Source organism: Varanus komodoensis, unplaced genomic scaffold (genome assembly GCF_004798865.1).
Source record: "Varanus komodoensis strain SLA01 unplaced genomic scaffold, ASM479886v1 scaffold10, whole genome shotgun sequence".
NCBI lineage: Eukaryota > Metazoa > Chordata > Lepidosauria > Squamata > Varanidae > Varanus > Varanus komodoensis.
In genome coordinates, this window is record NW_025335269.1 from 16,356,675 (window position 1) to 16,381,204 (window position 24,530).

General features: G+C 41.4%; 1 protein-coding gene across 4 annotated transcripts in view; it reads left to right on the plus strand.

Annotated features, from left to right (window-relative positions):
* Window positions 1–2,097: 2,097 nt before the first annotated feature.
* Window positions 2,098–24,530, plus strand: part of PDE1C (phosphodiesterase 1C) — a 183,795-nt gene continuing 161,362 nt past the window's right edge. For 3 of the 4 annotated variants that reach the window (XR_006417071.1, XM_044454827.1, XM_044454850.1), the window contains exon 1: window positions 2,281–2,730. Coding sequence is in view for 3 of the 4 variants with exons in the window: in XM_044454827.1 (XP_044310762.1) it covers window positions 2,630–2,730 (101 nt within the window). In the remaining variant the exon portion in view is untranslated. The other variant, XM_044454836.1, reaches the window with a different exon arrangement.

The following is a 24,530-nucleotide window of genomic DNA, read 5'->3' on the forward strand; positions in this document are numbered from 1 at the left end:
CGGAGCCATGTAAGGCTTTATAAATCAAAACCAGCAGCTTGAATCAGACTCAGAAACCTTCATGAGCCAGAAAGGGTGTTATATATGTGGATGCTCTTATCTCTGCTATCAGTCTAGCCCCAGTGTTTTGCAGAAGCTATATCTGCTGAAAGTAGCACTGTGGCAGGTGTGAGGTGGTCATCTGTTTTGAAGCTTACTTTGTCTGGAAGTTGCCTGAATGTTACCTGAGAATCTGCAGGGTGTGGCTATGGATGCTCTCACAAAAAGCCTCTGCACTTTAAAATCTACCTCCGCATCACTGCAGTAATGTGCTGGAACCACCTGAGAAAAACCATGGTCGGTAATAGCAAATAGTCAAATTAGTTTCTGTTAGTGAAAGTTCATAGAAAGCTAGCATATCTCTGTTTTAATAACCATTTAAACCTCTTTCTTTCTTGCCATACTTTATTCCCTTTTAACTCACACACTGTCTTTCCTTTTATTCCTCCATTCAAAGAAAATATTCCTGGGGAAATTCCTTATTTTTCTATAGCAAGTTCTTTATTTTGAAATGTGTAGCATGGTAGTGGATTTTTATAGGGTAACAAATTCCACCTTGTGCTGACTCACTGTCCAAAGTATATTCATTACCTAAGATGGCAAGCTGTTGAATTCAAGCAGTCATATTAGAACAAAGTTTCTGTATCATAAACTCATCACACACTACTTGCCAATTATGCTTGTATGTGAGCACACCTTGTGAGACAACATAGTACAGCCACACTTTTCCAGTAAACTGAAACTTGTCATATCTATATTGTTGTAATGGATTAATACTGCCTACTCATATTTCGTATACCTTTTTCTTCTTGAGCATGCAAATATTTTTGCACCCCATCAAGAATGAAGACTGTTTGAATATAGTTTAGTGGTACTTCTCTTTAAATTAGATGTGTAGAAAGAATCCAGTTTCTACTCGTGAGTATTTTAAAGTGAGACATGGTGAGAAAATAAATCCGTGCACCTTTCATACCTGATGATCAATGTGCATATTTCTTGGGAATCTCAATACAAAATTGAGCAAGAAATTTGGCCCTGGTTTGAAACCAAAGTCTTGATGTCCCCCTGGAATATCTCTGGAACAACCCTGACACTTTATCAGAGGGGCAGACTCATAGTCATCTGTTGCCGTGCAAAACAACTTACAATCCTGTGACATATTGAAGACTAACACATTTATGATTATCCAAGCTTTCATGGACGAATCCAATCAACGGAAACATAAGCAACCAACTGCTGGGTGCTGAGGAAGAAAATGTAAACAGTTTTTAATAATAACGGTGCAGATTGTGTGTGTGAGTGTATGTGTGGTGGTGGGGGGGTGTCTTTTAGTTTGTTACAAAAACAGTCCTGTGAACTCTGCAAATGCCATTAATGCATTTGCAAATGCCATTAATCTGTACCAAAGGGCTGCCAGGTTCATGCCACTTTCCCCAACTGGTGTCCCACAGAGGAATGGTACCAGAAAGACACCTGACTTTTCTTTACTAAATGCTTCTAAGGATGGTTATTTCATGAGTCCCTCGGGCAACATTTTCTGTTGGTCAGCCATTGTTATAGTAATCTCTTTTGTTGATACAGCCTCGTAATGTATAATGTGTCGGTAATTAGCGGTGCGTTTCATAATGAATGGGTCACTAGCTGATTTTAGTGTAAAAAAAGAATTCTCAACCAGTTTCACACAGTGGCTTCTCTCCTGTGCATTGCTTGCTCCTGAAGGCAGGGCAGATTGCACTCAAACGGATGACTGTCCCTGAGTGCATTACAGCAATTGCTTTCCTTGGTTGCTCATTCCATTTTAATTTCCCCCTTTCGGATTACCCTCTCCTGGTTTACTCTTAGAGTTTCTCTGTGCTTTTTGTGTATGAAGAGAGAAAGAGAGGGAGACATTGGCCAGGCTCGTGCTGACAGCTGACTTTTCCTCAGTTGTCAGTTTTCTTGCCTGTCAGCAAAGCGGCTGGTAAGTGGAAGAACACGAGAAGGGGAGGGCATTTGTGGGTGTGTGTAGCAAAAAGGGAGAGGGAGGGAGGGAGGGAGGGAGAAGATTCAGCCCTGGAAGGAATGAGGGCTGCCTTTCCTAGCACAAGGCAAAGACATAGTGTCCAGCGAATCGCAAGGCAGATAAATGAAAGCTGTACATCTGTCAATACTTCCAGGCCTCCCAATAATCAGCAAGGGTTTTCTGCTCCACCCTCCCAGCCCCAGATAAAGATCCTTCAGCTGGTGCTACTGATTGTATCCTTGACTTATTGTGTATAAAAAATAAGAATCTTGGGTGCATTCAGTCTGAAGATCAGCCTGCAATCCCTTCCATCGCTCACTCTGAGGAGCATGGCTTGCCGCCGCCAGTACCCCCAGTGTGCACCTGGAGTCCTTGCTGGTTGCCCGCACGCCTTCTAATCCGAGTGTGGAACAAAGTGGGAAGGGAAGCAGGAAAAGGAATGTCTGCTGCTTCTGACCAGTAACAATAATAATAATAATAATAATAATAATAATAATAATAATAATAATAATAATATTGGAGCGTGTGCATGTTTCGGGGAACGCATCCATTCTCTCTGAGCTTTAACCAAAGTGAAAACATAGAGCAATGGAGTCTCCAACCAAAGAAATCGAAGAATTTGAGAGCAACTCTTTGAAATACCTGCAACCAGAACAAATAGAGAAAATATGGCTTCGTCTCAGAGGACTGTAAGTAATACTTTATTCTTTTCCTCCTCCGTCTTTTCTTTCTAGTTTCGGTGGTGTTGTTTCAGACTTGTGTTCTTGTTCATGTACTTTGTAGCGTGCCACCCACACCTGCTTACTGCATATCCAGTAACTTCCAGTCACTTAGAAGGGTAAAACTTTGCCAGAATGTCTCCCTGAAATTGCATGTTACAGTGAAGAAATGTCATTTGCAGCAGCAACGATGTTTCAATAGGCAGGTGTGAGTGAGAAGCTGCCACACCTCTGTCATATTAAAACTAAGTATGCACACAGTGCCGAAAGCTGCTTCATGCAGCCTCCAGTCCTCCACTCAAAGGCTGTGGGAACAAACGTGGAGAAAGACTTGACAGAAATTCACTTCGTACTGCAGGAATTCCAAATTCAGTTTTATCAATACTTGATTTGGCTTTTGTGTCTTTATTCAAACTTGGCAGATGTGCCATGCTGAGGACATGCCTTAGAAGTGTGTGACCAAAGAAGGGTGAGGTTCCTAGGGAAAAATGTTGTATAGTTTAGGAAGACTTCATATTTTTTTCCTTCAAGATTGACTCTCTCTTCTCTCTCTGTGGTATTGTGGGTCAAAAGGAAATTATTATTAGAAGCATTAAATCCGTTTAATGGCTGTACAGCACTTTCTGATCAAGCCTCAAAGGAGTGTTAGCTTGTTAAGCTGCATCTGTCCAGATGTTCTGAACAGATTTCTTTCCTCTCTCCATCTTAACACAGCAAGCTGTGATTTCACTAGAGATATACTGGGTGCGGGGAGAATACATTGCAAAGAGTAGCCTTCCCACCCCCTTTCCCATTGAAGAATCCAAACTTCAACTTGAAGTGCTCTTTCAGATGCTACCCTGTGTGTGCAAGTGTGTGTGTGTGTGTGTGTGTGTGTGCACGCTTTAACCTGGTGGCGGCACATTTTTAATGTATCGACTGCTATTTTGAAAGCACCCTAATCGCCTAAGACTAGAAATGAATATGTATCACAGCGAGGATTGTTTCCAGGAAGTCTGTTTTGTGAAGAAATGTAATCAAGCCCAGTGACAGCTGTCTCATAGCGATTCCAAACAGAACAGCCCTGAAAAACAAAACCCCTTGATTTTTAAATCTCTCTGCAGGATAGCATAAGCCTGGCCCATGATTGTCTAAGAGGGGCTGTGTGAGTGCAGAAAATCCCTGATGGCTAGAAACGTGTCTGTGTCTTCTCATTAGGCTGTAAGATCTGAAAAGTCCACAAGGTATTCTGGCCATGAACCCTTGGGTTTGGTCCTGCCTGGACTTAGAGAGAGCAAAGTCACAAGGTCCATGTTGAATTCAGCATTGCACAGAGTGATGTGGTGAACAGGACCCCTTTGTGGGGGTCTCTACGGTATAAGAACTCTGTGTTTAATAGTGCTTCCCTTCTGTAAGTAGTGTCAAGATGCCTGCACAAATGTGGAACAGTATGAAAGAATTCCCTCTTTGAGCTTCAAGATGCCTTTCTGTAAGAAACCGTGTTTGAAAAGTATTTTTTCCTCTTAACAATGCCGCTTTCTGCTAGCCCTTTAGCCATGGACCTGACACTTCACAAACATAGCCTGTTTGCTGAGCTTTGGGCAATAGCTATTTCACAGCTGATCTCTATTTTTGTTGGTCCCTCCAGCATATAAGCAAAAAAGCCCAGTCATTTTAAACAAATAGCTTACACTTATATAAAGGCTTGTAGTTCAAAGGATGAAGCAGGATTTTCAAGAAAAGTATGCAATTTTATGGAAATACATTCACTATTTCCATCTATTTGCTGGATGGGGATCATTTCATCAATGTATGCATATCTGCAAAGTTATTTCACAGGATATGAAACAAAACAATATACCAGAAGACACTGGAAAGAGAATATTAGCTTTGTTGAAATAACAACAACAGCAACAACTTAGCTTACTAATAATAAGTAGTAATAATAGATTACTAATAACTTAGCATAGTTGTTTAAACCATGTTTGTTTTATAGCACTTATTTTATCATGGAAAGTACTATATTACAAAATAAATTGGTTCTGCCTGAATGCCTTGGATACTGCCTTAAACCTGTACTTCATCATGCGCTGGTATTTGTATGCTACATCCTAAGGATTAGTATCTGTAGTGTCAAGTCTTCGGGCTGGGCTGGAAAACATGATGAGGAATCGCAGATTTTCAGAACTTAGTGTCCCCAAAATGGCAGTGACCATGATCCAAAGGCCCATGTACAGGATTCCATGCATGCAATGGTGCTTTTACAGCCTTCTCTCCCATCAGTCAGGGACCTCAGAGTGAACAGACTGCCGTGGGAAAGGAAAATGCAACTCCTTCCTTACAGACAGATGTGTTTTGCACTCTCCAAAGGGCTCTTACGGTGCCCCTTTCTCATCTTTCTGCCTATGCTGATGGGTCCAGCTGTCCATGGGTTTATCCTATAGCTCCAGGGATAGTGCCAATTGTTTGGGTCTTCCCCACAGGAATGGAAACCTGCCAACAAGGGAGACAACAATTCTAGTAGGGAGACAGCATGATCAGACCAGCCCATATTGGTTGCAGGATTATACATTCTATGGCCATGCCATGGAATGAACTAATGAAAGGTGGTACTAATGATGGGGCTGTAACATGTAAAGGACAGCTATGTCAAAGCCTTTTAAAGGACTGATTCTGATTTATTTCCCCTCCACTGGGGAACAAGCATTCTAGGGCTCAGCAGGAAACTCCATTTGGAACTTTTAGGAATTACTGTATGTGTGAGCTTCTGACTATTCTGGCATACATTTTCTTCCTGCAGAATCACCCTTTTTCATCTTTGCTATAACATTTCACATATATATTCCTGCATGTCTTTATATGCATAGTCCTTCCTTTGCAGAAAAAAATGGCATGCCGGACTTAGTCCTGAGTGAAGAGAGCCACGGTTGAACTCAAGAAAGAGCAGAGTTTCTGTAACATCTCAGCAAACTTAGCACTTCTGGCCAAAGGATGTGATAAGCTGCAAATACCAAGAAAGTTCCCTCTTCTGCATAAACCTTAATGGTACAGAAGACAGTTGTATATTTCACTGGTTCACACAATTAGACAAGCCATTGGACAGCTGCAGCAGGGACAACTCCTGGCTGCCATGAAGTTGATGTGCCCAAGATCACTGAGGGCCAAAACAGGGGCTTATAGGATAAAGTGCCATGGAGGGAAGGGAGACACAACTTTCCTTCACCACTTCCCTCCATCCACCATAAGCAACTTTCGTGCTCAGCTTCCAGACTCTCTGTGTAGGATTCACGCAGATGACTTTTTGTTCAGTCGGTTGGTTCCTACCGCAGTGGGAGACCATTCAAATGGCAACACTAAGCAGAGATGACCTTGCTCATCTCTACCATTTTGCTAATGTACCATGTGCAAATGTAGAACGTGTGGTGAAAGTACCCTCCATGTTTATTCCCTGTATCCTTTTATCCAGTGATGGTGAGAAATTAACCACACATTTGCTCAGATCAGAAATGATGGAGAAGCAAGAGAATGGTCAAATTCTCCTTACTGCTTGAAAGGATGGTTCAGACAAGAAGCTTTCAAGTAGCTGTGAGTACTCTGTGACAAAGCATCTCTGTGTCAACACTAGATTGCTATCAGTGTTTGGACACAGAAATGAATGCCTGGAAGGCACTTCCAGTGTCACTCAGCCTAGCTATGCCAATGGAATGAGCTTCTGTTCCCCCTATCATCTGTTTTGCCATCAGACTAACCCTAACCCTAACCCTAGTGTCCTCCAGTCATTTTGGACCAGCTCCTGTGAGCCCCAGCCACCATGGCAATGATAAGGAATGCTGGGAATTGTAGTCTAAAACATCCAGAGGGGACTAGGTTGGGGAGGCTGCTCTGTCATCATAGTGTGCCATGAACTGACAGCAGGAATCAAAAACAACACCACAACCAGAAGTAATAGAAGGACAAAGAGGAATTGAGCCTGGCATTCCTTGATGACTCGAGCAATGAAACATTTCAGTGAATGCAAAAGTGCCACTACTCTTTTTATGCTGTATCTACAAAGAACTGCTGCTTGTTTGATAGTAAAGTGTAGAGATCCTCTTCCTATTAATGTACCCAGGGCAGAAAGATGCACTGGCCCATGTGTGTGGTGCTGTGTGATGGGGTATGTGGGACAGGCATAGGAAGACTGGAGAAGAGAACCTATTGCCATATTGGCCATGGAACGTGGGGCATTGACTTATGCAAAGTCAGACCAAGGATCCTCTAGCTCAGGATGGACTGGTTCTCCCACGGTTCAGATAGGAGTTTGTCCAGCACTACTAGGAAATGCCAGGGATTGAACTTGGCACCATTTGCATTCCAAGTGTGGGCTGTATCCCTGTGTTCCAGCCCTTTCCAAAAACAGAGGAACTTCCCAGGACTTGAACTGTCTGACCCTCAGCAGCTGGCTAGAGCACCACGGAGTCCCCTGCGCAACAATGGTGCTCACTGTACGAAGCTTGTGTTCCTCACTCTCCTCCTACAGTCCAGAAAATTGAAAAGGCCACTGGCCTGAGCATGGGGAGGCTTTGTAACTGACTAATTAATGTTTGAAAATGAGATAAAGTAGATCTGTAGTAACAGCTTCTCTTGTTGGCTCATCAGCATAATATTAACATGGTAACTAGCTGTTCCTTCTTGAAAATTAACATCATGTTATGAAATTTCAGCAGTGCTGGAACAAAAGTGCCTTGTGGAAATTCTACAATCCATCTTATGCTGCAAAGCATCCATGCATCTTGTTAGATCTGTACTGTGGGTGATGTGTGCACATTCACCACTTCCCTAAATGCATATTCATTGGATTGATTTTTGCAGCTCAGAACCCTTCATGGTACACCAGAGTGCAACCAAATGTGTTTTTAAAAGCTTCTGGCTCCCTGATCCTAAATGAGTGCATCCATGTGTCTGCTTATACTGCCAGTTACCTCATTGTTTAATACTGATGAAGTGGTCGCCTGGTTTGCCCTGTAGTATTTAATGCCACACTTCAGTGGCAAGAAGAAATGACCGGTTGCTTAGGTGAGAGGAAAGATTTTAAGAGGTGTAAAATTGAAAATGCTCTAACTGTCCCTGCTTATAGATACACATCTCTTTTAAAAGATTGCCTTGATTCTGCTTTTTGGGAGGTATTAACTTCAGGTGGGATAAATTTCAAATTCTGTTTGTCTGTGTGTGTTTTTAAATATGATTTACACCCTATCTTTTGCATACATGGCACTGAAGGCTGCTAACCACATTAGAACAGCCAAATATTCAAAATCTAAGAAAAACTAAAAAGAACAAAAATAAAGAAGAAATAAAGCCCAGCAGCCTTCTGAAAGCTAAAAGCAGACAAAACACACTAAGCATGAATCAGGGCAGAAATCCAACAATTTAATCACCTGAAAGCCAGGGAGAGGGAAATTTGGCCTGGCAAGGAAAGAAAGTGGGCAAGATAGGCCTCCCAAGACAAGGAATTCCACCTTTAAACTCAGCCACTGAGTTTAACATTTTTAAAAAGTTATTACTGAACGTATGCACACAGCCCAGCTAGAGTTTCTTGAGTTTTAACTCCCTGTCCTGGGTCTTCAAGGGGCTGCATCTTGACCCAAATGCACCTCCAGCTTTGTCCAGTGAGACTGCCAAGTGAGGTTGTTTGGTCCTTATTCTGCATGAGAAGCAGCTCAAAAGTGTTTCCACTTCAGTTAAGGAGACATTAAAAACAATGCAAATGAGCTTGCAGCCAATACATTTGTGGAAAGACTCCCTAACTGTGTATTGAACTCATGAAGCATCTGTTTCATGGAAGCTTTAGGTGGACTGTTCTCTACTTCATTCCTCTCTGAACTGCTTCTTTTTCTCCTGGCTGGCTAAGCAACATTGGCAGCGGGAGGAAATGAGCAGAACCATAGCTGCTGAATGAACAATGTCTCATCAGACTCCACTCCAGAGGACAATCTTCTTGTCCATTCCTTGATCTCTACATTGTTTTTCCCTGGACTTCAGTTATGCCATCTGCAAACAAGCCACAGTCCATGCTTCTTGGCGACTTAATGTAAGGCATTCCCAAGTGCTGTTCACCCCTTAATTCAGGGGTGGGAAACTTCAGGGGTTTCTAACTTCAGAGTGAGATATTTCGGGGTGGTCTCAATCTGGCCGTCCAGGATTCCTTTGATAACTACATCATCTTACCCTGGACCCATCACCTCCCCCATGACTGCCAGTCATTCAGTAGTTATCTGATATTTGTGTAATTTTTCTTCCTTCTGAAATACTTCTCTGAAGAAGGCTTAATTACTGACAACAAGACCAACATGCTGGGATATTTGGTATTTTTGGCCCTAACCCTTTGCCTTTAGCCCTGCCTAACATAGCCTCCAATAGTTTCTTTGAAATTGAATTTGACCCTCTGGCTGAAGAAGTTCTCTACCTCTGCCTTGAGTTTTCATCTCTAGGTTTCTCAGTACTCGAAAGTTCTGTTTCTGGTGTTTGATCTATAATTCACACATGCCACTCACTGCATAACACCTGATGTTGCAATAGGATTAACAAATCTGTCAGTGTTGTTTTCTCTCAGTTTTTGGTTTTTCTAGTCTTAAGTTTGAATCATTTTTAACTTTGAAAATTTCACACAAAAATATGAATGATTGTTTGTGCTTGTGTCCTAATACATAAATGCAACTTTTTAATATAATTTTCTGTAATCAACTTTCCTTATATATTGCATTTTAATATTATTTTCACTAACACATGGATTTTGTGTGATTTCCCTTAGCACATGAATTTTTTCACACATGTTGAGATTGGAGAACTTCATTGTAAAATTTGGGGAGGTGTGAATTTTGAAGTGTGACTGACTTTTGATTCATGTCTCAGTTGGAAAGAGTGAAATTAGTAACTCCACCTTAAAACGCAAACTGAATTATTTCTCTTCCATTCCTATGTTGCAGTTATTAAGTCATTAGCATGTTTTGAACCTCTGTTTTGAACCTGAGGATTAACCTGATAGATTTTCTGTCTGGTTGGTTTATCTTCACAGGGGCTCAAATAACAGAACAATAATTGAACTCTTGGCTTGAATTTTTCCTGAAATTAATCAAAAAAATCTCATATATGAATTTTAGATATTTTAATAGGAAACCACCAATGGCCGCCTTCCTTTTGTAGCAGGAACCTTTGCTCAGTTGATATTTATGCCCTGTTTGGAACATTCAGCAAAGATATTGTGGGGGTTGCTGTGCTCCCCACTTTCCTGGAACTGGGTATGCAGCTGGTGCACTAAATGACCTCCCTATTTCCAAATAAAAATGTCTCATGAGTACTGACAAAAGACAAAGCTGTAAAAATAGTGGCTCTTAGAGCATGTGGAGTGCATATTCACAGCCTCTTAACTACTGCTCATGACAGGAGAGCCCATTTTCCAAGGAGGAGGAGAGCTCATGGCCCACACCTTTCATATTTGGGCTTTTAATGATAGTTCTGCGATACTGCTTGGTATCTTTCCCAGCTACTGGGAGAAAATGCAGCTTGGTTCCTTTCTGCAACAAAATATTTAGAGTCACAGCGCACTATTCACTATCCTGAATGAGGTACAGGTTAGACCTGGAATCAGCCTCTGGTGTAGCGCATGACCTCAGGGTGAAGAGTGCCCCCTTGGATATTTACCCTGCGTTTCTTCATGTCAGAACACGGAGGCTGTCTCCACAAGAAGCAGCATGCTGCTGGCCCTGACAGCATGAGAAGCCACATTCCAAAAATCTTTGAAGTTCCGATGGGGATGGACCTGTGTCTTCTTGCATATGCCAATGGGTGTGGATGTTATCACAGGAGCACAGCGGGTTTTCAGGTGAGGAGAACCTCATCATTCAAGGCCAACCTCAGATTCTTTTGGTCCACCAGTTGATCTTTTCTAACTTCTGCCTGTTCCCTCTGAGGCTTGTGCCACAGAAGTAAGGGAAATGTGGCAGCTGGTGTACAAAACTCTTCTACACTACTCTCACAACCACTCAGATCAGTCCCCCATTCTAGGAGACCCGAGCGTCCCATCTTCAGGACATGGTCATGACAACACAATACTGAAAGAACTCCATTCTTCATCTCATCTGGCTGTGATATGCGGCTGCCAGCATGATGTTATGGCACCCCTCACAACATTTATCCCTCAGGACATTTTTACTGCTGCATTTCCATTGCATTTCCCATTTGGTAATTCCCCATTATTCCCACCCCTTCCGCTATGGGTGATGCATGGCAGGTAAAAGCAGCAGGGGGTGGAAATCTTATAAATGCAGTAGGGTTAGGTGGAAAGCTTTGTATCTTCTTTACAGAATAATGTCTGTTTCTGTGATTCTCAAGTCTTGGCTTTTCCCTGTGGGTTGTTAATGGAATGTCACTTTTGGCAAGATGCTAATGTAAACAGTAGGAGGAAAGAAGACTGGAAACAGAACAGGCTAAGCCCATCCAATCCATCTCAGGGAGAACATTGTCACCTTAGCATAGCTTTATCACCTCCTGCACTCAGTTCATAGGGATAACTTAATCCAAACCAAATTCTGCTAGAATGAACAGTAAGATGGTTTCTCTGTGAAACCTTGAGGTAGTAAGCAATACCATACTGGGTAATAATAAAAATACCCAACCATACTAACAGACATGCAACAATGAAATTTCAGTTAGTGGTTATTACCTAGGAAAAGCTAAGGCCTTCATTCTTTTCAGAGCACAATTTTGTTCCAGGAATTAGAATTAATATGCTATAGTGCCAGTGTGCTCATGGAACCGTGTGCTCATGCAGTGGGGGTTTAGTGCTTCTAAAAATAACACCAAATGAATGGAAAGTCTAGTTTCTAGAGCCTAGAATGTCTGCAGAACCTGCAGGATGGATTTCCATTGTATAAGAGGTGGTTCTCGGGAGTACAACCAAGCCAGCAGATGTGACTAATGTAAGGACTGGTTTTGGTATGTAGCACCTTCAAGTAGCTTCCAGTGCTCTGACAGGGCACAATGGTGAAGTCTGTCCTGCACCCCTCTTAACTTCTATTTTTCTGGCCTGGTAATGGGCAACAGGGTCAAGACACCATTTTAATTTCCCACAATGCCCCATTGAGAGCATTGATGGAAACTAAAGGTGGCTGGCCTTAGGTGCCCTAATCACTGGTACTGCCTTCTCCAGTCATCACAATCACCAGTGTCTGCAGAGAGGAAGGGACCCACTAGAGGGCACTTTGCTCAACCTGCCTCAAATGTGGAGCTAACCCTGATCTAATGCAAACCTGAATCTGCATTGTGGGGGTCCAAGTACAGTATAGCAAAATGGTGTACATATTGTTCTAATACCTCTAAGATCTTCCTTCCTGTTTCAAATTGGTTTAAAACCCAAGATGTTTTCATCCTTGCTTGCAAGACTTGATGTGAACTTGGTCCCCAATCTAAAATATCTGGAGGTGGGAGGACATTTTGCCTTTGAGCAAGTTCAGTGCCTTTCATTCATCAAAGCTTCCTGGAAAGCCCCCACTGCATCTCCAAGTCAGAAGACATAACTTGGTGGACATGATCTCTGGCCCCATTATTTTAGCAATTAAACACTCTTTAATGATGAAGGTGTTGTTCTTATTTATTTATTTTTATTTATTTTTATTTTTTTGGTTTATATCCTGCCTTTTTCCTACAAAGGGCTCAAGGCAGCTTACATCTCCTCCTCCATCTTATCCCCACAACAACCACCCTGTGAGGTAGGTTGGGCTGAGAGTCTGTGACTGGCCCAAAGTCACCCAGTTGGCTCCATGGCTGAGCGGGGACTAGAACCCAGATCGTCTGAGTCCCAGTCCCACGCTCTTAACCACTACATCACACTGGCTCCAACCAATGTACATGAACTAAAGTTCTTTCCCCTCTGAAGAGTGTGCAATAATGGTTTTCTTCCTCCCACATCACAAAAGCTTTCTGCTACCATTCTCTCCATTCTTGATAATATATTTAACCAGCATCACCAGTCCTGTTTCCCCTACCCTAAACATTGCAAAAGAGGAGGAAAGAAAAGAGCCTTTAATTCCACTGTTTACCTCTGGGATTAGGATGCTAAAATGTAAGTAAGGACTACCTAACCCAGCTGAAAAGGGAATTTCAAATAGGGTATCTTGAATAGTGGTATCACTGCCACCACCCCTCCCCCCCCTCCGAGTTTTAGATGACCTTTTCCTGAATGAGCATACATAATGTATACTTGAGATACTGGCAGTTACATGACCAGGTGTGGTCCCTCAGTTTGCCTGTCCTTAGCTGAGGAAGCTCCTTAAATTTTGCACGCAGTATTTTGCATACTGTGAATATTTAGGATCCAACCAGTTTCTGTAGAAGTAAGTGATTGGCTCTAAAGTGCCTTTAGCAATGACAAATCAAATCTTCAATTCCTGGGTGTAATTTTTTGAAGTTACCATGCAGTGTATGATATAAGCAAGCATTTGTAAGTGCCACAATCTGCTTTCTGGCATCAAAACAAGACAAACTGCAAATAAAAGTAGTTTCAGCTCCATCTTTTTCAGTTATTTCTCTTGATGTGATGGGGCAGAGAATTCCCTGAAAGATAGAATATACAGAGGGCTTTGTCCCCTAGATATTTTAGTTGGAACTAGGCAGCTTTTCAGGGTCCCTTAAAAACACTGCTTTGTTAGGAAATTATTCAATTTTCAAGTGAAAAATATCAATATGTTAATTCTTTTTTGGAGATGCAAGAGCCATTGCTGCTTTCTGTCTGGTTTCTTGCTGTCTTCTGAAATCTGAAGCTTCTGAAATAGTACCAGTTATTTCAACCAGCTCCTTGGGATCATTTTAATGAATGGAGCAAAGGATATTTTTGTCTATAAATTCAATTATAAAAATGTTATTTAATTGCGTTGGCCAATGTGACTTGCATATTTCTGTCTAGGTCTGGGATATGCAAGCAGATAATTATATTTCAAGGTTGTTGAACAAGCTAAAGGAAAACTGTGTGTCTGCTAACAACCAGCACACTGGCTCTTGTTTTTGGATCAAGTCATGCACATTTTATTCTTACAGCTAACAGCATCAGTAATAATCCACAGCTGGATCCTATGCATATATCATTAGTAAAACCCTGAGTTCCACTGCGCTTATTCACAAGTAGATATGCAAAGGATTATAGCCTTAAAGCTTGATTCTTCTCTTGTTGATGTGCAGAGTGTACATATATAGGGAAATAAATTCAGATGAGTTCAATGGGATCTACACATAAGAATTAATAGGATTTGTTAATGAACATGCTCAGAAAAAACAACTACAATACAGATTTTAAAGTGAGGCTGGGCTGCTGCTGCGAGCCCTCCTCACCAGCCCTGCCTACATGTATCTCCAGTTTTTGGAGCATGTTTTAGAGAAAGAGAGAATCTGAAGCTGGAAGTGTGGTGTCAGAAGTCGGCGATTATGAACAAAGCTGAACAGGAAGGTGTGGACATACCTGGTTCAGAAGTACTCATCTTTAACTGGAGGAATAGATTACAACCTTTTAACGTTAAGTTGTGTATGTGTGAGCATGTTTGTCTGCCTGCCTGCCTGTCTGTCATCTCCCCATAGTGTGTGTATGTACATGTAGCTAATGGTAAATAAATAAGTAGCTTTCTTCCTTGCAAATATTGATACCATAACCACAGTTGGCTGGAATATGTTGTCAGTAATTCACCCTGGAAGGTGAAGTAGTGCTAAACTTCTCCCCAGTCCATCATACAGTTTATTAGTCAGTCATGTAATTGCAGGTAAGCTTAAATCAATGCTGAGAAAAGCAAAAAAGACAAGGCAGAAGGGTCTTGTTCAACATTTCAGTGCTGGCCAGGAAATAACGGGCATTGCAGTTTTGAAAAACAATGCTAATCAAAATCATTTTATCTGCATGCTTTTGGTAAGAAAAGAGTCATATCCACCATCAGAGCAACAGCTATTATTAATTTCCCAAGGTTAAGAGGAAACACACTTCTTAAATAAACAGTCTTTATCTGTAAGTTATCCTGAAAGTATTTATATTTAAGGATGGCATTTCAATACATCATACTTCAGATTGGCCACAATACAACACAAATTAGAGGCCCAACTGCCTAATAGTGGCATCCCATAAATGTTTACTCAGACAGAATTTCTACTGGTCTCTATGGGTTCCCTTTCATGTAAGGAAGGAGAGGACTGCGTCCATGAGCATACCTAACTCTGTGTTGGATTCTGGGCATTAAATATAGCCCTTCTGTATACTCTAAATTCTGCATGGGATGAACCTTGAAAAAGTTGCTTAGGAGGCATGAATTCAAAAGCTAGATTTAACACGGTATAAAAACATTTATTTAAAAACCCATTTTCATTTTTATTCAAGATAATGTCAAGAAGTGCAGTTAATACAAGGAAAAATAATGGACCAAATAATTAACAACACAACAAAACAGAAACAACACAGAATAAAGGTATCCAGTGGAGAGAAAACAAAGCTGTCTCTGGGAAAATCTCTTCATTCAGCCAGATAATATGCACAACTAAGCTTTAATCTCCCTCAACATGTACCCATCAGCCAGCCTCTTCCATTTATTAACCTGGTTTTTGACCCCTCAGTAAAGATCTATGTGTTTATATTGCCTTGATACATTTTCTTCAGAAGACTTTACGTGTAGGTGGGGGAAAGGAACCATGTCGCATAAATGAAGGATTGATTCTTTTGAGTCTTGGCCTTCCTGGCCAGACATTTAGGCTTATCACCCTCCTTTTGGCCATCTGGTCTTCAACCTCATGACTAGGAGAATATGGTAGTTCCCATATATTCACTCGAGTTCCTTTCAGTCACCAGGAACAAACAGAATAGTACATGTCTATGCACGTACATGACATGGTCACTGTCTGCATTGTGAAATAGCCCATATCTGGGGTCCTTGTCAATTGCTGATTTCAAAACTTCCTGAAATGTTGCCAACAGGTTGCAGAAGTTTGAAACTTCACCACATGTAGAAGAAAGTGCACATCTGCTTCCAGCTCTTTGGACTATTTTGCAGATGCAGTCTAAACAGTATGATAGGCATTAGATACCATCTTTCAAAAGTTACAAGCAGTTTAGAGTCTTTTCCCAAATGGAAGAAGGTAGAGTAAGGCCCCCACATCTTTTGCTTTTTCCAAGGTCCCTGAAGGTGAAAAGCTGTCTGCTCTACAGTTCTTTGATATATTAGGTACTGCATTCAGTTTAACACTGCTATTTAATTCTTGCATTAAGACCTATATTAAATTTATATGGTGCTGGGCAGTTGGAGTTCCATAGATTTATTTGGGAAAATTACACACATGCTTTAATCTTTCCCGTTGAAACCCCCGGAATTCAAAACAGGCAGCATTTTCACTAGATGCTGCAATATAGTGAACATTTGGCTTTTCCATCTCTCCTGGTCTGTACTTAGATGATACTCATGTCATTAACAGTAAAATCAATGTAATAGATTGTGTCTGACCTAGTAAAACACCAAGACGTTAACACGCACATAAAATAGAGAAGGAGAGGTTCATGGAAGCTGCATTGAGTTTCCTGGAGTAAAAACAAGTGTGGGATAGAAATGAAATATCATTGCTAGTGATGATCTGGCTAATACGTGAGAAATCGGAATGGAAGATGTGTGGTTAGAAAGTTTATCTCATTCAAAGCCATGGAAAATAACTTACAAATAATCTTGCTCTGCAAAAGGAGCATGTATTTTTTTGCCTGGTGTGTGTGTGCGTGTGGTCCCTGTTTAGGCTTGTCAAACAGTAATCCGACTGTTTCAGCCTATATTCCAGAGTTAGGAGAGGGTCTGGCACAAACATGAGATTTAAATTCTGCATCACACCAGCTGTCTAGGAGCAGCCAGGAGGGTGGCAGAGATAGTGGGGCGGGGGATGAAACCCTAACGGTCTGATATTGTTTACTAGAGCTTAGAACAAGATACAGATTTGCTTCTGTGGCCTGGCCTGATGCAAGTCGAAGCTTTGCTTCTTTTCTCAATATTTAATCCGACTGGTGGCTGGTAACTTTTCCTTTTCCTCTGCTTCTTGCTGTTTTTGTAGCTAACACCCTAAATAAATCAAAACTGGCCAGCAGTCCATTGGGCTCCATGAGAGTTTCCATGTGTTTAATTAGTGCCACGTAGAGGTTCTAACTGGGCAACACAGTCCACATGCTTTGATTTCTTTCAAGCATATTTAATCCTCCCCACCCCCTCAGCCCTGAATCTTTAAGCTGGAGCAGGGATGAAAGCGAAGGATGCTTTCTTAGCTTCAAGCAAATAATACTTGTTGTCACTGTTTGTTCTGCTAGGATTTCCTTAGCCCTTTTTTCCCAAAGGGGAGATGGTACGATTTTGCCCTTCTCTTCAGTGATTTGGGTGCTTTTGCAGGTTTTGCTTTCCTAGGTCAGTAGAGAGCCTACAGCTAAAAGAGGTAAAAGAAAACTCTATTTCTGTCCAGTGCAAAAAATGTTGTAAGAACAAGAATGTTGCTTTGTATCAGTGGCAGATTGTCCCTCCTGCTATGAGAGGTACAAGCAGTTTGTCAGGATCTGAGAAAGAGGATGCCTGGGGAAAAGTCATTTTCACCTCTTTGTTCATTGCTGCAGATTCTTCACGGTCTGCCTGCAGAAGGAGAGGTTGCAATTAGAGCTTGAGTGTGTGTTGATACCCTGCCTGCCTGCCTCCCCCCCCCCCCCGCCCCCCGCTCCAATTCTGTAGTTTGAGGATGGCACCAAATGTTCAGTCACTGGAATCCAAAACAGAGCAACTTGGAAGCATTTGATCTGATTTTTGATCAAACTGTAAACAAATACATTTTTAAACAGCAACTCATGATGTAGAATAGCAGCTTGAGGTGAATTTTGTGTGTTGCATGGAATATGCTAATAAGTGTCCTTAGTTTTTGTGCCTGTTTTCATCTTAGCAATTTGGTTAACTCTGAGTGTGTGTGCGTGCGTGCATGTGCGTGTGTGTCAATAAACATGGAAATGTATGTGCAATACATGTTTTTTGTTTCTTTTCCATTCTTTTCTCATTTAATTTATGTTTAGCACACCACTTTAGAAGTCTTTTCCTTTTAAGTTCCCATGTGCTTCTTTGGATTCATTTAATTTTTATTCGTTATACTTCTGTAAAAGCACTCCAAGCAATTTACAAAGATTAAAAACCTTAACAACCCAATATTGTATATAATAGAAAAACTATTTGCATATATAAACAGACTGCACTCACACATCAAAACAATTTTAACTATAAGCAATCCCAGGATTTGATTCAAACCTTACCATGTGGTAACAAATGCTTGAGAGCAAAGGAAGTTCTTAACCCTACCCTGAAAAATTAATAATGTTGTTGCTGGATGGGCCTCACTGGAAGATCATTTCATAATCATGGGGCCACTACTGAAAAGGTCCTCCTTCTTCTAAGTGTCCCTCAAAGGAGATGCCTGAAGGAAAGACTCTGTGATGTACAAGTAGAGTCATTCCAGGGAATGTGAACCATCGGGTGTCGTGGACCCAAGCCATGTAAGGCTTTAGAGGTCAAAATCAGCTTGAATCAGACTCAGAAACTTATAGGCAACCACTGCAAGCAGATCAGCATTGATGTTACAAGTTTGGACCTTCTTGTCCCCGTTACCAATCTGGCATCTGTATTTCTCAAACCATCTTCAAAGGCAGTGCCATGAAGAGAGTGATGCAGTGATCTATCTTGGAGCTTACCTTGTGCAGAGAATGCAACCTTTTCACTTGCTGAAATAAAAATTTAGATAGATAGATCTAGGTTTCTTAGTGGTTGGAAGAAATACTTGCACGTGCTCTAGACTCTAGAGTATTATTTCTTCTTGCAGCCAGCCCTGTATACCAGGAAGCAGTTCCAGCCAGTATTGGGTCCCAGCACCCATTATTGACTTCTGTATAAAACAACCACCTGACAACTACTTCCTTACAGAAAAAGTTCACTTTGGGAGTAGGGTTTGGAGAACAGAAATGGGAAGCAGGAACAGGAGATGCTCAAATTTCCCTGCTTATAACTCTGCACTCTAAATTCCACCCTGCAGCTTTTCACTGATTCAGGTAAAGTGGCTTGTGATAAGATTTGGAAGAGAGGTGTAGTGGCTAAGGCTAGGGACAGTGTTAAGTTTGCCTCACATCCAGTGGGAAGGTTTCCTTTGGAGAAGCAGGAATACTTAACCTTCCCCACTCCAAATCCCCCTCCTTCAATTACTTTTTCTAGGAAAAAGCTTTCAGGATTTGATTCACGTATTTTTTATTATTATTATTTTATTATTATTATAACATTTCTATGCCGCCCCTTGCTGAAGCCTCAGGGCGGCTTACAACACAATAAAATACATTGAAATACAATAGAACATAATAAATTACCATGCACTGTGCAATTAGCCAACCTGAATCTAATGATCATGAAAGTGTCCCAGATGTACCCTGCTGGAGAATGCAAGACTCCACATTTCCCTAGAAAAGGAGTACCACCATCTCTAGTACAGGTGCTAACAAGGACAAAAGCATTTTTTGAAAAAACTGTTCTTTAAAGTAAATATTTCCCTGGTCCCATTTTTGGGAGAAAGATGGGATATTAAATAAATGATTTGGTAAATAATTTACCCTACTTTTTGTATTCTGGAGCCGAGCCTTAGGATTGAGTCTTAATCAAATCGAGCTTTCTGCATGGCATGATACCAGTGGGGTCATCTAACATAGCCCAGTCCGCACTGGGATCCCCTTGTTTACTCAGGACCCCATCTTGTACTCAGTTTTCTCCATGTTTCACAACTTCTTCCTGATACTAACAAAACATTTAAAACCACAAATGATATGACATCAGCTTCTGTTCTGGTGAACTATACACAGTATACCTGGTATGCTTGGAAGGCACATAGGAGGCTGACCTAGGCCAGTCCAGGTGATTATTTGTACAGAGTATGGAGTCTGCTCTGACTTGCAGTGGTTTCCCAGGATTTCAGTGGCAGATCTTTCCCAGAACCTGCTACCTGGCCTTTCTGACAGTGAAAAGTAGCTGAAGGTGTCAGGGATTGAACATGGGGCCTTCTGCGTGAAAAGCATGTGCTGCACCACTGAGCTATGCTCCCTCTCCTTTATGAAAGAGCTGCTGACAAAAAAACCAACCTTAATGTTCTTGAGTACTGCAAATTGCTACAGCAATGCTAAACTATATTTGTATTTTTACACGAGCTATCTCCGTCTTTTTCTCTGTCTTTCTGTTAGACCTGGACAGGTGGCAACCAGCTGAAAATCCCCCCAAATCCAAATACCTATTAAAATACCAGTAAAAATATAACTAACATGCCTCCATCTGCTCCCAATCTTACTGAAACTAGAATGCCAGCAGTCACTTGCAACTTGATTTATGCTGCTTATTAATAAAGGCAGCGATGCTGCTTGGTTTATGCACCATTAATTCCATTGTAATGGCATGAACATTAGTAGAAAATGCATGGGGTATTGATTCCACATATTGAACTGACTGGTGAAGAAGACTTCAATTTCTTTAAATGACCCCATTAGTCTGCAGGAAATTTAGCTCTTGACATAAGCAGAAGTAAAAAATAAGAATAGAAGTTGTTAATCAATGGAGTAAACTAACAACTGCTCTCTTCTTCTCTTGTCTCTATTGTCATAGGCCCAAATCCAGAGCTCTGTGTAAGGCATTCTTATATGCACAGAGAAGAACTTATCATAGATTTTAAATTCATATAAACAGACAAACTTGCTTGAGGCAGAACAAGGCACTGTCCACCCCTGACCTTGTATGCATGCACACATAAAAATATGTGGCATGTACCTGCATCCATGGACAAGAAAGATGCTCTATGTTAGGAAAATGTTGGCCTCATTCTGACCTGTAGGCCTCTGCTAGCTTTCTATCTGCAGATATATGATTATTTATTATTTAATTTATATTCCGCAGACCAATAGTTCAACAGGCCAATAGTCCAATATAATATGAATATGCCGTAGTATTTGGCCATGAAAGAGGGATGTGAAGGAACCTTTCCACCTTATGTGCCACCAAGTTGGATTTAGTTAGCTTTGGCCATGGGTCTTAAGTGGTAAAAGTCTCAAAATTCATTTCAACTGGATTTTAGCAGGTGGTACTTGTAGGAGAAGAGCTGTTACTTAAAACTCATATCTAGCCCCTGTGTCTTTGCTTCTTCATTCCATGTTTATTCTGGATTGACTCTGGGCTTGGGGGTTTGGGGGATGAGAACTAAATTCTTGGATGGGAGGTAGAGCAGCTTTTCAGGCCTACGGTGAGGGCCATGTACCTGCTCTAGAATGAAAATGGTGGAAGGGAGGGCGTGTTACCACTAGATGTAGATTTAAAGCAATGTCTGCATTGGCCCTGGGGCTGAGTCACCAAACTTTCAAAACTGGTGACAAGTGTAGGAATTAACTTTTGACATGACAAGTTCGAAGTGGAGTTTGCTTGCTTGGAAAACAAAAAAAGATTCTCACTTGCAAATTTGCTCAATTTACTTAAGTAACCGCAGATACAATAAATAGAGAGATGTGTAATGTCAGTTATTGAAGAGTTATCTACAGTTGAACTTAACTTAAAGCAATTCAGATTATTTTTAAAACCTGAGTAGGAGTGAAGAAGCGATTCTTTTGACTAAGAAACATAGTCATGTGATTAAGTGGTGTGGGGATTATACTTGGGGAATTGACTTCCCCAGTTCTTCATCACGCTGGATTGAGGGGAAAAGGTCATTCTATGTCCCCAGGTCATTCTAGATCCATTTTGCCTGGCCAGTTAGTAGTCAACCGTGTGCTCAGCAGTAGAACTAATTGGCCAGGCTAATAGAACTAATTGGACGGGCTCTCATAATCATCACCAAAATGAAACCCCCGTAGATTCCTTTTCCTTCCCTCTTTGTGCCTGTCACGAGCAGCATCATCTGCCTAACTACCTTCGTGGCACACAGGTTGCTGTGCCATCCAAACTTAGGTGTGCAGCAGGGGAAGCTTTGAAACCATCCCAGAATCCCTGGTTTATTATAGTTTTTGGAGTGGTTTGGAAGCCGGCCCCACTGCAAACCTGGCTGAGTTTGGATGACACAGCAACCCATGTGCCACGAGGGTAGGGTGGAAAAGCCAAAAAATCAGCGATAGTGCAAGTCTTGCTATTGACGTGCTAGAGCTGATCTTCTGCTCACATGCTTCATTTTACATTCATGCTTTCTCAAATGATTCTTCATTTCTGTCTTAATTAGATGGAAGGCCTTATTCTTGTGAGAATGTTGCTTCCTAGGGTGGCATTTGTGACTTTTTCTTGAAGATCTCCAAAGTCCCATGAAATCCCAACTGGATCCCTGGCATTGGCTTGTTCTAGTCTGAGAACATTAATTTTTATTTTTTTATTTAAAATATATTTCTCCAAAGCTGCTTACAGGCAAATATGAAAAAGGATGGTCCCTATCTGCAGATCTATAAACTAAAAAGGCTCAATACACAAGGAAAAGGGGACAGGAAGAGTAAAATCGGCCAGTCTGGTGGAATAATCCTACATGCCCATCATCTTCCTTTATACAGCCTGTTGGGATGACTGCGTTAATATTATTATGATGAAATACCCTTAGTCTTTCTTAATTTTCACATGCCACTTGCACTTGCTTATAGCAGATTCTCACTGCTGGCAAGAAGGTTAGCTTAAATGTGCATATGCCTATCTTTCAAGAATTTTCATATTCCTTGGCCAAGCCCATGTGTAATGCAGCCCGGCACAAGAGCAAACTGTGTCAAAGATCAATTGCCAACTCTCCAAGAAAATGCATGAGCAAGCGGGGTGTGGTAAAGAGGACTTCTCTGTGTTTGGTGTCTGGATTCCATCACTAAACAGGTTTGCTTAAATCTGATTCTGGGCATTTTCCTGCCCTGAATCTGGCTTTTGTAAGCAGGCCCTTATTGCCCACAGTTGTTTGTGATTTCAGGATCAGATTCAGTCCTTGGAAATGGCATGAAAGCACAGTCTGGTGCATTGGCAATCAGGAGTCAGTGATTTGTTCTGGGACTGGGGTGAACCTAGATTAGTGGCTACAGAACTTACCAAGAACATAGTCCAAGGGAAGCTGAAGACTGTGCCCCAGCAGCCATGCCTGAGACAGGACATGGAAAACAAAGAACAGGCCTCATGCATAGAGGGAGAATGAGATTTCCTGGAAGGGGAGACCAAGGTGGAAGGTAAGGCAACATGACAGCCTGGCTCAAAAGCCAGGTCAGAGGTTACAGATAATCAACCCTGGAGGAATTTTGGCATTCTCTATCTAATTATCTACATTTATAGCTATATCATATTTATTTTCCGTAGAGGTTGGTGATTCCAATGTCAGTGGTGTAGTGATTCCATTCCAAGGGTGTATTTCAAATGCTTAAGGAGCTCTCCATGGTGCTGAACCTATTTTCATGAGGGGTCAGCTTTCAGTTACATCAAGTGACAATTGTATACAATAATCAGTCATTGCAGGTGAAATAACTCAGATTGTGTTCTGTCATCTGGTGTTACCTCAGCTGGAGGCAGTTGAATGCATGAAGAGCCAGTGTGGTGTAGTGGTTAAGAGCATGGGGCTGGGACTCAGGCGATCTGGGTTCTAGTCCCTGCTCGGCCATGGAGCCAACTGGGTGACTTTGGGCCAGTCACAGACTCTCAGCCCAACCTACCTCATAGGGTTGTTGTTGTGGGGATAAGATGGAGGAGGAGAATGATGTAAGCTGCCTTGAGCCCTTTGTAGGAAAAAGGTAGGATATAAATCGGGGCGGGGGGGGGGGGAGTTGCTGTACACATATCCAGAACATCAGTCTAACCAATAGCCCAGGATCAACTACTCTGACTAATCGCTTTTGTGCTTATTTTCACGCATGGTTCTTTCCCAGTCTGACAGGTTATGCCTTAAAAGCATTTACACTGCTACTAAGCACTGATCCCTCCCTTGCCCGGAAGAATTAAAAATTGTTGAGTTCAGGTGGATTTTATACTTTTTTTTTAAGACTGCTACTGACAGTGGTTCCTGAAAACTTAGAAGTGCCAAGATATCACTACAGAGAAAACTTTCGGATGCTTGCAGTGGTAATACAGGCAAATATAGGCTACCTAGAGATGGAAAGTCATTGTTATTGCACAAACCAGGGTGGGGACCCCTAAGAGAGAGCTGCTGTTGGACTTACACTCTTTTTATCTGTAACATGCAAATGGGAGGTTTATATAAGCAGTGATGTTGTACTGCTTATTTATGGTGACTGGTTTGGGTATGCACGGAGGTATGGAAATGAAAATGTTTTAAGTTTGGCCCCCATGCCAACCACTGGAAGTAATGGGGCTTGAGTTAGTTATGATTGCTTTAGCAGGTGTAGGATCCTTATCAGAGGTGTTCATCACTATTATTTCCTTTAAAACACAACAACACTGTTATGAATAATATTGTTGTAAATAATACAGTTTAATTTTCTTGAATGAAATAGAGTTGCTTCAGAAGGAAAATGGTACTGAGCAAACTTTAAGAAAATCAGCGCCTGATTAAAGGTGTGAAATGTTATGTCTCAATGCAAATCAGTCACAATATAAGGCCAGCTCTGCCCAAGAGAAAAAGTAGGTAATAATTGATGTAATCTGATTTTCCAAATTCCTATAAAGATGACAAGCCCTTGGACTAATAATGTAGCTACCAGATTTTGTACTTCTCCAAATGTTGCAATGCAATGAGTTATTTTAATGGTTGTCATATAA